A 16851-nucleotide genomic window follows, 5' to 3' on the forward strand; every position below is an offset into this window, starting at 1 on the left:
TCACAATACATGCACACACACACACACACACACACACACACGTGTGTGTGTCTGGGGGAGGAGGGTCATTTAAAAATGTTTCTTTAAGTAAAGGCCCAGTCCCTCATCCCAACTCTGAACAACTCAAAAGGGTCATCCAGGCCTCAGCACTCCCTGCAGAGTCACCTGGGTGTCCATGGAGATGGGAAAACAGCCAGCTCCTCCCTCCGCCCAGCTCCCTCGTCCTGGGTTGACTGAAGGACACTGTAATAACCTCCTCACTCTGTTCTGCATCTCAGAGTCTGATTCTCTGGGAATCCAACCTGAGACAGAGTCCTTCAGGAGGTGGCATATTCCAGGATTCTGGGCCCTAAGGACCCAGGGTTACATGAGGAACAAAGGCTTCCCTTGTGCTTGCAGGCTGGACCAGACCCATCTGAGCGACGAGGTGAGGGAGTCGCTGAGGACACTGGAGGAGGAGAAGCCTCAGCTACGCATCCCCAGCAGACGGTAAGGGAGTACCCAGAGCTCCCTGACTGAGCCCCTGAGGCTAATCTACAGCCAGGAGATGGGAAAAGATCATTGAAGGCAAGGAGAGACAAACAGAGCCAGGAAGAAGCCAAGAAATCCCAGCAGCAGGAGGGAGGTTGGTTGGCTTGTTCGGTGCAAATAGAATCACTTCACTTCCCTGCTAAACCCTCTATTAGATGACTAAGAAGGTGACAAATGAGAACATGAGTGTCTCTGGGAGTGTGCTACCCTGTGGGCACAGTACAGGTTCCTTCACTGCACAAGGTTCAGAGCAATGAGAGCAGTGACCACAAGAGGGAGACAAAGACAAAAGCACAGAAAGGGCCTTGGAAAAGAAACCATCCTGCTGTCACCAACACCCACACACATACACACATGTACACACACTCCTGCTTTGAGGGGTGAGCCCCAGGGGCAGGAGTGTCCATCTTCCACCCATGGAATCCACTGCCACCCCACATTTTCCTAGATGGTGCATTCTGGTCTGTGACTGAAGCACATCTGTCTCCCAGTCCAGGCTCACCTAAAATAAAATGGGCTCAGAGGCTAAGGAGGAGTCATGCATGCAATGAACAAGCATTCCCTGCAGACCCACTGTGTGCCAGGCACTATTTTGGGATCTGAGGACACAGCAGTGAACATGACAGGCAAGGCTCAACCTCTAGGAGCTTAGTCCGGCACGGGTATCCCCCTAGCCTGCATCACTTCACCTGGATTGGCATGCAAGCACTGATGGGCCCATCTGACCCTCTCTGAAGGAGCCAAGTTGAGCTCTGAAAGACAGGAGAGGTGAGCTGGGCTGAGAAGGTGAATTCCAGGCAGAGGTAGAGGCTCTGAGGGATGAAGGGACTTAACTCCTGTAAGGAATAGAAAGCCAGGCTTCTGGAGCAGTGCTACTCAAAGCATCACCCTCACCTGGGAGCTCCATAGAAATGAAATTCTTGGGCCCCACTCCAGACCTGATGAATCAGAAGCTGTGGGGCAGGTCCAGGAATCTGTGTGTACAAGCACTCAGGTGACTTTGGCACCCACTGGGTTTGAGACCCACTGGTCTAGAGGTCAGTGAGCAAACAGAAAGTGTCACAGGTAGGGGGACAGGAGAGAGGACAGGGCCTAACAGCAAAGGCTTTTGGACCATGTTAAGAACTTTCCGTTTCCCCCCCAGAAACAATGGCGACATAATAGGGCTTCAGCAGCAAAGTGACACATTGGATTCATGTTTAAAGATCAGTTCCTACTAGAAAATGGACATTAGGCCCAGCCTCAGTGCAGTCCATAGCACACTGAACTGCAGTGCTGGAGGTCACATGGCCAACTGCAGGTTCACATCCCCACCCAGTCAACCTGAAACATGCCAGGCGTACACACGTGTGCCCAAGATCCTGATGACCTGGAAGGCTGACAGAAGAGGATTGATGCCTCACTTGCCTCTCTCTCTCCTCCTCCTCCTTTCCCTCCGCATGAATGCATACATATTCTTTATTTAAATAAATAACAGAGGAAGGGAGGGAGGGAGGAAGAAAAAAAGAGAGAGAGAAAAGAAAGAAAATGGGCTGGAGAGGGGCCAGAGAAGGAACAGGGAAGCCTTCCAGAGGATGCTGCAGTGGTTGAGGCCCCAAATGCCAAAACCTGGGCCATGCTGAGAGAAGAGAAGAGAAAGGAGAGTTCTTCGGGAGGTATTGCTCACACAGTCAGTTCTCATGGCAGGCGAGGAGAGTCAGGATGAGCCCCAGTTTTCCCTTGGGTGTCTGGGCGGATGGGGAAGTCCATGGAGGTGGGGACTACAGGAGAATCGTGGGACTGAGCTCTAATGTGGACACAGTGAATTTTAAGTGGGGAAGTCAGGCACATGGCCCTAGCTTCCTCGGATATCTTAGGAAGAGAAAACAACTCTGTCTAGGCAGCCAAGTGTGATGATCCCTACTGAGGGCCCGGATGAAGGAGAGAGCAGTCATAGCACGACCTCGCTGAAGCGGCCGAGAACAGACTCAGGTACTTTGAAGGGGGCAGACTGGAAACACCATGGTGGGATGTGGGAGGGGTCATCCCCACCATCCCCTGCCTCTGACATGGGACAGGGCATGTTCCCCACTAGGAGGGCCCTGCCCCATGTGAGATCTTCCAGCCCTAGAACCTGGTGGGATTTCTGCTTCCCATTCTGCCACCTGCAGGGACTGCTGCTGTCCCTCTACAGAATCTCTATGGCATTTACCACACCCTGAACCAAGGACCAGTTTGCATTTTAGGTTGCTGAGGTCTCCATCTTGCTCATCCATCTTTCAAACCATTTTCTTCTCTCATGTTGCCCACCTAGGGCACGCTAGCAAGAGAAATGCTTCTGGATTTCAGTTTGGAAGGGCAAGTGGGCAGGGTTAGGAGGCAGTGGGCATGGGGGCCTCCTCACATAGCAGGCAGCCCCAGGAGCAGGGGCAGAGGCCGCAGATGCACTCCCCATCACTGTCCAGGCAGGCCAAGCCTTGAGAAAGGCCTTCCATGGTCCAGTTGTGGGACTGGAGAGACCAGGAAGAAGAATCTAGAACTGACACCACCCTGCCTGTTCCAGAGGGAAGTTCCCCACAAGCAGCACAGGAACCCTTCCGTCTGTCTTCACCTGCCTCTCCAAGGGACCTGCACATGGAGCCTCTCGGGACCGAAGAAGACTTCTGGGGCCCCACAGGGCCTGTGACTACTGAGGTAGTTGACAAAGAGCAGAGCCTGCACCGGTGAGTGAGGGGGCTCTGCTGTCCCAGACCTGCCTCCCCACCCCACCCCCAACACTGGAGCCCACAGTCAGTACCCCAACCACCTCCCATTGGGTTCCCTCCCTTTGCCAAGCCTCCAGGCAGGAACAGGGCTGAGGTACTGGGTGTGCACTTTTTATTACTGAAAAAGTCATTTTATTATGAAATTTTCCAAAACTAGAGACACAAGGAGCTTCCATGTCCCTCTTACCTAGCTTCAACAATTGTTTTGCCAAATTGCTTTTAATTATTCTCTTTCTCCCATTTTTGTTGTTAAATCCAAGGCATCAGATGATTTTTACCCTTAAATATTTCATTATCTATATAAACCAATAAAAGATAAAGACCTTTCTTCCATCACCCCAATGTCATTATCACGTCTAACAGAGCTGACAATGTCTTTCATATTATCTAATACCCAATCTGTATTCAATTTGCTCAGTTGTCTAAAATGTGTTCTTGTAGGTGGCTTCTCCTAATCCAAAGTCTAACAAGGTCCACTCAGGCCAGCCATAGCGTGATGCTTAAGGCAGCCAGAAAGCACCTGGCCAACCATATGGTTTCAATCTCATACCTGATGGCTTGAAAAACATGCCTGGTTGGGACCAGCAGTTAGTGCAATGGCTATATTGTTGGACTCCCATGAGGCCAACAATGGTTCGAGCCCTGGACCCGGTGGCTTAAACTCACGCTGGGCATGTGTGCATGCATGCCCAAGATCCCAAGAGGAGAATGGAGGAGAAGGGATTGCTGCATGGCCATCCCTCCTGGGGGGTGATTTCTTGCTTTTTATCTCTCTGTCTCTCTCTGTTTTTCTGGCAAGTGCACGTGCCCTGTAGCAAATACCTCTTCAGGGGAAAAAAAAAACATGCCTGGTGCATGCATGCCTGCCCAAAATCCAGAAAGGAAAAAGAGATGAAGAAGAAGGGATTGCAGAGTAGAGTGTTTTCTCACTTTCTCTCTCTGTCTCTCTCTCTCTAATAAGTACCCCCGAATTTTTTTTAAAAATAAACAAGGAGGACCAGCAAGTGGTGTGGTGGTTCAAGACACTGGATTCCCACATGGTCGACCATGGTTCAAGTCCCAGACCTGGTGACTTGCTTTCTCACTTTCCCTTTCTCTCTCTCTCTCTCTTGTCAAATTAAAAAATAATAACAAATGGAATTAAACAAATACATATTTTTTTGAAAAGTTAAACAAGGTCCATTTGTACTTGGTTTGCTATGTCTCTTTCATTTCTGTTTTTCTTTTCTTCTTGCTTTATGCTAGAGAGTTGCATGTGCATGCACTTACAGGACAGAGAAAGAGAAAACACCACACACACACACACACACACACACACACAGGGCTGGTTATACCACAATCCTCTTTCTTCCAACTCTCCATACCATGAGGATCCTGGGCACACATACACATGAATGTTTTTCAAGATATTGGGTCAGGGGCTCAAGCCCTGTTTAGCTAGGTGGGTGGGATATAGTCTCTTCTATACATTGACCTTTGTGTTATAGGACTAGCCCTGTCATGTCTCTGAGGTTTCTCTTAAATCACTTTTTTTTTTTTTTTTTTTTTGAGAGGTTTTTGCTACAGGGCGAATGCACTCACCAGAGAGATAGAGAGGCAGAAAGCGAGAAATCACTCCTCCTTGTGGGACGGCCACACTGCAATCCCTTCTCCTCCATTCTCCTCTCAGGATCTTGGGCACACACACACACACACGCGCCTGGCGTGAGTTTAAGCCACCGGGTCCGGGACACGAACCGTAGTCGACTATATGGGAGTTCAGCAACATAGCCATTAAGCTAACTACTGGTCCCTTAAATCACTTTTAATCTATATGTTTAATTTTTTTTAAGTTTTTCTATTTCTCACATAAGTGAGAAACAGAAAGAGAGACAGATAGACACCTATGAAAGGGTTTTCATTCTTAAATATACCCCCAGTCTCAGCTGGCCCTGAGCTCAGACATGCATACATATGCCCCCCTTAGATCCCCAAGGAGGTCTTGGGATTCCAACCCAGAACATTTCCCCTATGGATCAGTTGTGCTACCATTGTGCCACCATCTGGCCCTGCTCCTGTTTTATTAATAGCCACTACAGGTTAAGTACTAAATTAGTGCCCTAAGATGAATATGGCAGCCCCGCCCTTCAAGAGTTTACAGTCATATAAGTAATTGTCTATAATCATGATCTCTTACATAACACATCACACTCACCAAACTGTCACAGACATTATCTCAGGTGGGAGATAGTGTCACTCTCAACTTACAACCACAGAGCCTAACATCCTATGACTCTACCATTTACCATGGGGAGAGCCTTGGGAGAATCACTTAAGAGTTCTGTAATTTTCAGCTCTAAGTGTTGTTTATCACTAATATTAGCATGTAGATTGTTATTAATTACTACTAAATAGGCCTGTTAAAAATAGAACACTTGCCTATTTCATCATCACATCTGCTCCCAGGCATGCTTAAACCATCAACATGCATTAGATGACTTATTACGTACAACCTCAAGAGATGGGTGCTATTATTATTCCTGTTTACAGAGGAGGAAACTGAAATTAGGAAGGAGAAAGACTTGCTCATGAGATTCACAGTCACAGAGCAGACTAAAACCCAAGTCCATCTGACTCTCAAGTCTGGGTTTATAGCTATTCCACTGTATCCACAAGGCCCTATACAGGGTCCACCACCCACAAGGTGCTCAGTGAGTTTGTGTAATACAGTTTCCACTTCTTTCTTTTTTCCTCAGAGTTCACTTTCCCATGGCTGGCTTCTACTATTGGCCTAACACAGGTCTCCGCTTTATGGTAAAAGGGGCAGTGACCATTGAGATTACATTCTGTGCCTGGAACCAATTCCTGGAGACTGTCCCACAACACAGCTGGATGGTTGCAGGGCCTCTGTTTGACATCAAGGCTGAGCCTGGAGCCGTGGCAGCTGTGTACCTCCCTCACTTTGTGGCCCTCCAAGGTAAGTGCAAGGGAAGGTAGGAGGGAAAGCGGTTGTTGGTAGTAATTATGAACCCCAAAAGGAGTGTATGATAAGGGTATACTGGGGGAGGCACTCATGGCTTCTTTTAATTTTTTATATGATAGTATATACACATGCATGAGAGAGAGAGAGAAGAACCCTTAACAAGGTGTTGTCACACAGCAATCCCCTTCCCCCAGTCCTTCAGCTCTTCAGGATCCTGGGTACTCACATGCACACACAGCATATTTTCAAGCCAACTCAGGGATCCAAACCTGCAGTAACAATATGGCTTCTAATCTTGCAAGGCACTTGCATTACCACTGTGCCACAGCAGCCAGGCCTCAGTTGAGATTTTCTGAGAGACTCTTCAAAGACCAAACTATTTACAAGGAAGAGTAAGTGAATGTGAATGTTGGGGTAACTCAGGACTGGTAGCCAGTAATGGGAAGTAATAATGAGAAGCCATCACTATTCCTACATGCAAGGAGAAGAAATAGCATGGCAGACAGGTTCTATTTGAGAGCTGGAGCCATAATAGAAGGGCTTCCCAATAGAAGATAATAATCATTAAATCTCCCAATATGAAGATATGGCAAAAGCGGACCAGGCCCATTATGAAAGAGAAATGAAAACTTCTATCCCTCCTAAAGGGGAAACAAAAAGAAGTTTAAGGATCCCAATGCATCCAAGAGGCCTCCTTCAGCTCTCTTCTTGCTCTGTTCTGAATATCAACCAAAAATCAAAGGAGAACATCCTGGCCTATCCATTGGTGATATTGCAAAGAAACTGGGAGGGATGTGGAATAACACTGCTGCAGGTGATAAACAGCCTTATGAAAAGGCTGCTAAGCTGAAGGAAAAATACGAAAAGGGTATTGCTGCATATCGAGCTAAAGGAAAGCATGATACAACCGAAAAGGGAGTTGTCAAGGTTGAAAAGAGCAAGAAAGAGGAGGAGGAGGAAAATGAGGAAGATAAAGAGGATAAAGATGAAGAAGATAATGATGAATAAGTTGGTTCTGGGGAACCAGCAGTTAGCATAATGGCTGTGTCGCTGGACTCCTATGTAGTCGACCACGGTTCACGTCCCGGACCCGGTGACTTAGAACTCACACCGGGCACGTGTGCGTGCATGCCCAAGATCCCGAGAGGAGAATGGAGGAGAAGGGATTGCGCCGTGATCATCCCCTCTGGGGGGTGATTTCTCGCTTTCTGTCTCTCTGTCTTTGTCTGTCTGGCAAGCGCACGCACCCTATAGCAAAAACCTCTCCTAAATAAATAAATAAATAAATAAATAAGTTGGTTCTAGTGCAGTTTTTTTCCCCTCATCTAGAAGGCATTTAACCTTCCTGTAAATAACTCACTCCTTTTAATGAAAAAAAAAATTGAAATGTAAACTGTACAGTATCTTTTTTTTTATAGTTAACACACTACCAAGTGTGTTTTTAGAAAGCCTTGTCCTGGTGGTATTTTCAATAGCACTAACCTTCCTGGTACAGTATGGGGGGTTGTAACTGGCATGGAAATTTAGAGCAGGTTCTTGTTGGTGCACAGTACAAATTAGTTAAATATGGAGATGGTCTCTTTTTTTCATCTTCAATTGTCTCTTATGCAGCTTACATGAAATAAATGTTCTTTTGTTAACTGAATACCACTCTGTAATTAAAAAAGAAAGTTGAAGCTGTTTTGTTACTATTATGAATGCTTCTAAGTAAAATTTTTTTTAAAATCACAAAAAGTAAACAAGGTACCATAAGTGAGAAGCAGCAGAAACTACAGGGACCAGAAATGGTCTCTTAAATATTTCAGACATTAGGATGATCAAAATAGAACACAGAATAAAAATAAGTGTGTGTAATAGATTTTTTAAAAATAATTAGTCTTTAAATTTGAGCAAGAAGCAAAAAACAAGCAATGGGAGGTGGCACAGCAGTAGCACAATGCTCTGTGAGGCTGACCCACATGGGAAGTTTTCAGGTTCATATGCAGAGACCTCCTTGAACACGCTGGGTATGCATATGCTTATGATCTGGGGCTGGCTGTGGCTGGCTGAGGCTGGCTGAGAACATGGAGACTCTCTTGGGGCTACCAGTCTCTCTGTCTTGTCTCTCTTCCTGTCAGGGAAGAAAAAAACTTTTAAAAAAGAAGAAGAAGAAGCAATAAACCATGAACGATGACAAAATTTGGAAACAGGGACCAGCAATTGGTGCAATGGCTATGTCGCTGGGCTCCTATGTAGTCAGCCATGGTTCGAGTACTGGACCTGGTGGCTGCCCTCAGGCCCCTCGTGATTTAGGCGTGGCTATTTCTGCTGGGGAGTGATTTCTCACTTTCACTCTGTCTGTTTCTTTCTCCAGTGAGTACATGCACCCTGTAGTTAAAAAAAGTCTTTAAAAAATCTCACATAGCAAGCATTATTATTGTTGCTTTATCCATCCAGTGTTTTGTTAGCCTAAATCCCTTCCCCTTTGTTCTCTAGGAATTTGAGGCACACCATACACACACACATTTGGCATGATTTTCAAGCTGCTGGGTCTGAGACTTGAACCACAGTCAGTCATGTAAGAATCCAGTACCTTAACCACTGCTGATCCACAATATGTGGGGATTTTAATAAGAAAAGAAGAACTAAAAAACCACCAATAATAATGGCTAATAAGAGTGTTAAAGGATTCACAGTCATTGTAGCACTGGCTGATTGATGCTGCTACTCCAAGAGGCTGAGGTCACATGGGAGGCCCAAGTTTAGTTTCCAGACAACCGTAACAGCTGGGTATGGGGGCATGGACCCATATTCTCAGCTACCTGAGAGGTTGAGGTAGGAGGATTACAACATACCCAGAGTCCGTCTTAAAAAAAAAAAAAAAAAAAAAAAAGAAAGAAAGAAAGAAAGAAAGAAAAGAAAAGAAAAGAAAAGAAAAGAAAAGAAAAGAAAAGATTCTAAAGTGTTTGTATATAAGGGATCTTCAAAAAGCTCATGGAAAGTGTGTATTATGAAAAGACTACGTGTGAGTTTTAAAATTTTTTTGCACCAAGCTTCCTCAGCGCTGTCTGTGGAAGTGGCATCCATCTCCTACCCAGCATCATGGCTGCCCTCAGGCCCTCGTGAATCCCAAGATTGTCAAAAAGAGGGCCAAGAAGTTCATCCGGCACCAGTCAGACCGATATGTCAAAATTAAATGCAACGGGCAAAAACCCAGAGGTATTGACAACAGGGTGCAAAGGAAATTCAAGGGCCAGATCTTTATGCCCAACATCAGTTATGGGAGCAGCAAGAAAACGAAGCACATACTGCCCGGCAACTTCCGGAAATTCCTGGTCCTCAAAGTCAAGGAGCTGGAAGTGCTGCTGATGTGCAGTAAGTCTTACTGTGCTGAGATCGCCCACAATGTTTCCTCCAAGAACCACAAGGCCATCATGGAAAGAGCAGCCCAGCTGGCCCTCAGTCACCAATCCCAATGCCAGACTGCGCAGTGAAGAAAACGAGTAGATAGCTCGTGTGCACGTTTTGTTTCTAAATAAAACCACAAACCCCCCCCCCCAAAATTTTTTTGCACCAAAAATACATTTTTTTACACCAAAATCAACTTTTGCTTAAATTCCTTTTCCATAAACTTTTTAAAGTGTCCTTATAGTTCAGAAAGGGAGTAAAGTCAAGGCTGAAATTCACACAGATGTATCTGTATTACTGTCCAGGCGGAAATATTGAAATTCGGGGTGGCTCCATGGCTCAGACAACAGGTTGGGTCAAGTAGTTGTTTTTCCCCACCTGACAATCATGCGATATCATTACAGGGTAATGACATACCCACTACAACACCTGTGCTTCCTCTTTCACAACTAAGACCTGGGCCCAGGGCATCTCCAGATGTTCTTTCAGGGAGACAGGGGATTGGCCAAAGGAGACAATAGGATCAGCCCTGATGTAGCTCTGCCTGGGCCCAGCAATGAGAGAACTTGGTCTGCCTTGACCCAGGATGCTCAGGCTGCACCAGCATGTCCCACTCTCAGCTGAGTATCCTAAGGAAAACCTCATGCAGCTAAAGAAGTCTGCCTTTAGCTCTCAATCTCAGCCCCCTTGTCCTACCTCATTCCCTGAAGTGGGCAAGCCAGCCACTCACCATTCATAAGCACCCTAGTCAGTCTCATACATCCAGCATGTGGGACTGGGAAACAGGATATTTCAAAGGGATTGGTGACCCTCCACACATACAGGAATCCAGCAGAAGCCTGCCAGGCTGAAGGCCAGATGTGGACAGGGGTGAATCCACCAAGTTGGCAGCATTGTTATTTAAGGGCTCCTAGGACATCACTAATAAGGACTGACCAATTACTGAGCATTCTGTGCCAGGTACCATGCTAGGAAGTCCCCCATATATTTATATCATCTCAATTTTCATAACGACCTACTAAGTTAGATACTATGGTTTTCCCCAGTGCATCAATAAGAAAATGGAAATTCATAAGGAAGAAGACTCTTATCCAGAGTTGGGATGATTCTAACCCAGGCCATATTCATCCCAGAGTAAGAACTTTACTCCATCCCATGTCCAAGTCTTTGTCCCACTAGTCTTCCCAAGAACACATCTGGACCTCACCCTGTGGCCATGCAGGACTTACTCTCTTTGAAATCTGTACATAGAGCAAGAGGTGAAATGCACAAAAGCTTCTTTCAGCTGGCCGGACTCATGCCCAGTTAGAGAACCACACCCTGGGGCCAGGCAGGGCCCCTCTCAGGAATCCGTGCTGCCTGCTACCTGAGCTGCAGTTGTTTGTTGTCCTGGAAATGATGCCCTCACTGCTTAGCATAGGCCTGATTTAGAACTTGGATGCTGACTGCTTCTTCACTGTCATTGGTTGTGTCCTGTGTCAGATTACCAACTTTTTACAATGAGTTCAACTGCTACAGCTTGGAGCTTTTAGCATGTCAGCTTTGCCTCAGGACCTTGCAGACCTCACCACCCACCCCATCCACCCTGCATTCTCACTCTCTTGCAGGACCAGCTCTGTCAGTTGTGGAGTCCAGGCAAAATGAAAACAGTGGGCCCCTTCTTCAAAAGTGACTAAGAATGTCAAGAAAGAGGGACAGCCCACAGTCTAGTGGTTATGGGAGCCAGATGCCATATGGCCAATAGCAATCCAATCCCAGCCCCAGTGACTGAAAAACACACAAGGTATGTGTGTATACATGTTCTAAATCCAAACAGGATGGATAAATGGAGGAGAAGGGATTGCCCCATTATTATGCCCCATTGGGAGATGCTTTCTCTCTCCTTCCTCTCTCTCCCTCTTTATCTGTCATCTTTATCTCTATCTCCCACTGGTTAGCACACACACCTCCCCTTGTAATTAGGAAAAAAGAATATAAAGACACAACCAGCAGAACATTAGAGCTCAGGGCTCTGTGTGTCTGCACAGGCCACACACCTATGAAGCTGGGCCTATCCTTTTCAGTCCTTCACCACCCACCACTCTTCTCCTTACATACACACAGACCCTGCTCTCCATATGGCCCTCCTCCAGGAAAATTAGTCCCCTTGTTTCTGTTGCAATTGCTTTTCTCTGTGCTGTCCATGGGAATAAAGACACTTCACTCAACCCTGTAGGGTCATTCTCTTTTCCCACCCCACCCACCCCAGGAGCTCACCTGGATTAGACTACTGAAAACCATAATGATACCCCCTTGTGTCCCCAAACTACTGGTTCTCTGGAGCCAACATCATCTGAGTTGTACAAGAGAGAACCTGAAACTTCAGTTTCAGCTGAATGCATATGCAAAAGATCTTAGTATCTTTTTCTTCCCAGACCCTGAAAGTTACCAGGAGGACTGGGCCAAGTTCTTTGTGGAAGAAACAGAAAAAACTACAATAGTTAGGTGATGGTATACAAGAAGACTTAAAAACTTTTGTGAAAAAAACTTGAATTAAATTATAAGTTTATTTTGTGCAAAAACATTTTTAAATCCCTGCATAATATGCATTTTCCCATAATTGAGAACTTCTCATGCTTGGTCAAGCTGCATTTTATCCATAATAGCAGGTGGTCTTTTCTAAGCCAAGTGCCTTGCAGACAGACACATCCAACACGGTTGCATCACTTCTGCTGGGAGTGAAATTCAAGAGTCTGTTATCTTTTAACCACTCTGCACAGACAGCCATCTGGTATTCCACCTTTACTTGATGTGGGTTCCATTGTCCCTCCTTGAGCATGAAAGTTGGTTTGCCCCTCAACAGCTCACCTGAGCTTGGAAGGTGCTAAAAATACACTTTGCATCAGGGGCAGGGTAGCATCAAGCCACAGGAACAAGGGCAGGGTCTAAAGGAGAACCCCCAGCCTCCTGCATAGTGGGAGCTGCAGAGGCTGAAGCAAATATTGGGCATGCAGTGGAAAAAGAGGAAGAAGTCTCAGGCTGCCCTGGACAGAACATTTAGGATGCTTTAAGCCATTGTTCTATTCACTGTCAGCTTTCCATGTGGGCCATGAGCTCTGGAATTGCAGTGCTCATATAGTCCCTGTTCCCAGATACATCACAGGGTCTGGCCCACTGTAAGTGCTTAATAAATTTTCCATTCTCTTGAGATTTTGGGCACACACACATGTGTCCAGTGTGAGTTGCAAGCCACCAGGTCTGGGACTCGAACCTTGTGGGAGTCAAAGCTTTGTATGCCTGTTTTATCAAGGTTTATGTCTAGAAATAGTTCATCTAAAATAGATGCTTAATAAATACCTGTCGGGAAAAAAAAATGCCTTAACAATCTACTGGCCCCAGATTGTTCTGAATATTTCTAATGAGACTACCTAAAGGCAGGTCCAAGCAGAAGGTCCTAATCTTCCTACAATGATACACATCAAGTCACCACCTACACTTCTGCCTTTTCAGACAATAATTTTCCCTGTTGTTTCCCTTCTCCCTCCAATCTGTTGGCACAAATACATTGTCAGTTGGCAGATTTGGAGGTGATTCTGCTGTCATCTGTGGAAAGGACATGAGTGAAAAGGAGGGTGACTAATTCATCCTGGATGGCCCAGGATTTTCCTGATCCTGCACCTCACAAACCCTCTCAGTCCTGGGCAAGACAGGACAGTTGGCAACCCTAGTGAAAAGATAAGTTGGAGTCACACAGAAACTTCCATAACTCAGTCAAAATTTGGCACAGAAGACATGTAAGTGCTGCAGACTGTGATCAGAGTGCTGGGATCTGGTGCTAGGACTGTGGCTGTGTGGCCTTGGGAAAAGCATTTCCCTCCCGGAGTTTCAGTTCCCTCATCTGATACGTGAGAACATTCCAGAGTTGTGGAGGTTCAGTTGGGACCAACCATTTAGAGTGCTGACAGCAGCACAAAGTGGCACCACGCAACTGTGGGTGGGGAAAATGCATATCTTTTCACAAACTTTTTTTGTTCCTTGCTGTTTATTGATTCCAAGGCAATAACCCAAGGGAAACAGAAGAGCTCTATGCAGAAATATGTGCATTGCAGTATCATTTATCATGGCGAATAGTTGGAAACAACCTCAACACTGAAATGAGGGATGGTAGTACATCCACTAGCAAAGATCATGTGTTGCAGTCATTAGAAAGTCCAACAGATGTTTCTGGGAATTTAATGTGGAAAAAACAGGCAACGTTCTGAGAACTGTGATGGAAACATACAAATGTGTTGCTGTAGAGAGAAACTGTAATGGAAAAGGGCATGAAGGTAATAATAGTTGCATTGTTTGGTGATGTAAAAGGTAAATTCATCCTCATTTTTTCAGATGATATATACCACTCTGTTATTTTTCACCCCAAAATGCAATGAATAAATGAAAAAACACAAGTACCAGTCTCCATGGCCCCTCTGGGATTACCATCACTCGGTGACATAGCAATTGATGCCAACTCAGACTAAGAGTTTTGTCCAGCTTGATGGACATCCCTCTGCTTCCTAGGAGGCAGAAGCATCGCAGCAGTTGCCAGGCAGTGCAGGAGCAGCCATAGCTCCTGGTCTGTAGGCCATAATTTCTTCTACCACTAGCCTTCATCCCTCAAGATTTCTCTTATGGCTTCAGTATCCATCCCTGGTGCACTGGTCAGAGGCCACAATCAAAGAAACTAATTCTAGTTGATTTAGGTGGAAAAGGAATGTATTGGGATATTTTTGAGAAGCTCATAACCTTAACAAAAAGTTGAGCAACAAATATAAGGGAGAAAGAATAGCAGCAAATAAATGATGCTGGGAAACCAAGGATACAGCCAAGGTCACATACAGAAAAATGCAGAGACATCTCTGCCACAAACATAGCCACTATGAGACTGCACTGCCATGAGAATCCCTGGACTCTTGACTCCACCGCTACTGCCAAAATAATGTCATCTGTGCTTTACCCCCTCTAGATGTGAGGTCCTGGTTAAGAGTATCTATTTAGCCAAGTCTTAGTCACATGCCTGCATCATGGCTGTCAGAGAGACTCTACTTTCTGAGTAGGAGGCTCAGCTTGCCTCCTGCCAAGACCCATACAGTGGTGGAGGAGATGGTTCAGTAGGTAGCAGAGCCATAACAAATGTAGCCTCCTTTTGTGGTTACCCTATTTCCCCACCACCCTCTCCCACTTCATGTTCTACACCTGCCTAGAATCAAACCTGCCAGTACCACTTAACAACCCCTCATAGTTACAGAATCCACCCAACACAGTCAGCCATAGAGTCAATGTCCTCTAGACTCCAGATTCAGGGGCTGAGCATGTGTGCAAATTTGGCTTACAGGAGTTCCTCCAGTGCTCTCACCTCAGAGGCAGTATTATCCACAGCTCTGAAAGGCACCAGGCCTAGGCATGCCCCTTTTCTCATGCTGGGTATTTTAGACCATTCAGGCTGCTATAACAAAATTCCATGAACTACATACCTTATACATAACAGAAATTTATTTCACACAGTGCTGGAGGCTGGAAAGTCCCAGATCAAGGTGCCAGTCGATTTGGCATCTAGTCAGGGCCTACTTCCTCATAGATAGTGCCTCTACTGTGTTCTCATAGGGTGGAGGGGCAAACAAGCTTTCTTGGGTATCTTTTTAAAGGTACTAATCTCATTTATGAAGACTCTACCCTCATGATTTAATCATCTCCCAAAAGGCTCCACTTACTAATACCATCACTTTGGGGGTTAGGATTTCCATATATGAATTTGCAGTCCAGCCTTGGTGGTATAGGAGGTGCATACTGAGCTACAGTTCTGGAAACTACATGGCCAACTGTGGGTGGGGATCCCAAATCAACCTGAAACACACTGGATACATGTGCAAAGATCCTAACTTACTGGAGAGCCATGGGAAGGGAATCACAGCATGACGAGACCCTATCAAGGGTCTCTGTCTCCCTATTTCTTTCTCTCTCTCTCTCTCTCTCACATGTATGTGAGTGCAATATCTCATGAAAGAAAGAAACTATGAGTTGGGGGGTGGGGAGGACCCAAACATTCAGACCATAGTGCAGTGTTCCCTAAGGAAGTTTTCTTGAGCCTGAACTCCAGAAACCTACTACCCAGTCACGTTTAAGTGAGGGCACTAATCCATGCCTCTCAAATCCATTCTTTGACAGGAGAGCAGGTGAACAGCTCCCTGCTCCAAGTGGCCCACTTTAAAGAGGAGGGGATGCTCCTGGAGAAGCCATCAAGAGTGGAACCATATTACACAGTCCTGGAAAATCCCAGCTTCTCCCCCATGGGAGTTCTACTGAGAATGATCCACATTGCCCTGCCCTTTATTCCCATCACCTCTACCGTGTTGGTCTACTATCGCCTCAATGCTGAGGAAGTCATCTTCCACCTCTACCTGATCCCCAGTGACTGCTCCATTCAGAAGGTGAAACTAAGAGTCAGAAAGTCTGGGCCAGGGTGAGCTTATGGTAAACATGAAATGTAGCTAGAGTCCCTTAGAGGAGTCCTCAATAGGAATAAGAATGGGTCTCTTATAAGCAGGCACCTTAAAGTGGGTGAATGATCCTGCCCTGTGCTTGGCCATAGATTGGTCTCCTGACTCTCCAGAGTATATCCCTCAGCAGAATTCACTGCTCCATCACTGATATCTGGCCACATTTTGCAGTCTCTCTCCTGAAGTCAAAAGATAGGAAAGTTCATACCCCAAACTCCATTCTTCCCTCTTCTCTTCCAGCGGCCCACTTCCCACTCTGAACTTAGCAGAGGCCAAGTGTGGAGCTCTCTGCATAGTCGTGCATGGAGGAAGATGGGTGCAGGAGTGGTGTAGCCACCCTCTGCCCACACAAACACATTGACACACCATCTCATGTATGCAGATCAGATCCCATAAGGCAGAAACCTCCCTCAGTCATTGTTCTTTATGTTCCTTAGGCCATAGATGATGAAGAAAAGAAGTTCCAGTTTGTGCAAATCCGCAAGCCACCCCCGCTGACCCCACTTTATGTGGGCTCCCGCTACACCGTGTCTAGTTCAATGCAGCTGGAAATCATCCCAGAGGTGAGCAACCCAGATGTTCTCCCCCTCACCAGGCTCAGAAGGCATACCAGAAATACCTACAGGGAAGATTTCAGGGCCTTTCCAGGGGCAGGGAGAATTGGAGTTTGGCAGAAAGTATGTGGGATTTAGAGTTAAATAGAAACCCCCAG

At 46.0% G+C, this 16851-nt stretch overlaps 1 protein-coding gene across 1 annotated transcript in view; it reads left to right on the forward strand.

Moving 5' to 3' along the window:
• Window positions 1–16702, forward strand: part of LOC102483893 (NACHT, LRR and PYD domains-containing protein 1) — a gene marked incomplete at its 3' end in the record, with an annotated part of 41330 nt that extends 24628 nt beyond the window's left edge. The window contains exons 9-14 of the mRNA XM_027766983.1: window positions 400–489; window positions 2411–2502; window positions 3074–3233; window positions 6011–6231; window positions 15808–16070; window positions 16577–16702. Of these exons, the coding sequence (XP_027622784.1) occupies window positions 400–489; window positions 2411–2502; window positions 3074–3233; window positions 6011–6231; window positions 15808–16070; window positions 16577–16702 (952 nt within the window). The remainder of the gene's footprint in view (window positions 1–399; window positions 490–2410; window positions 2503–3073; window positions 3234–6010; window positions 6232–15807; window positions 16071–16576) is intronic.
• Between the last annotated feature and the right edge of the window lie 149 nt (window positions 16703–16851).

The sequence above is a fragment of the Tupaia chinensis genome, unplaced genomic scaffold, assembly GCF_000334495.1.
Source record: "Tupaia chinensis unplaced genomic scaffold, TupChi_1.0 Scaffold143814_1, whole genome shotgun sequence".
NCBI classification, from domain to species: Eukaryota; Metazoa; Chordata; class Mammalia; order Scandentia; family Tupaiidae; genus Tupaia; species Tupaia belangeri.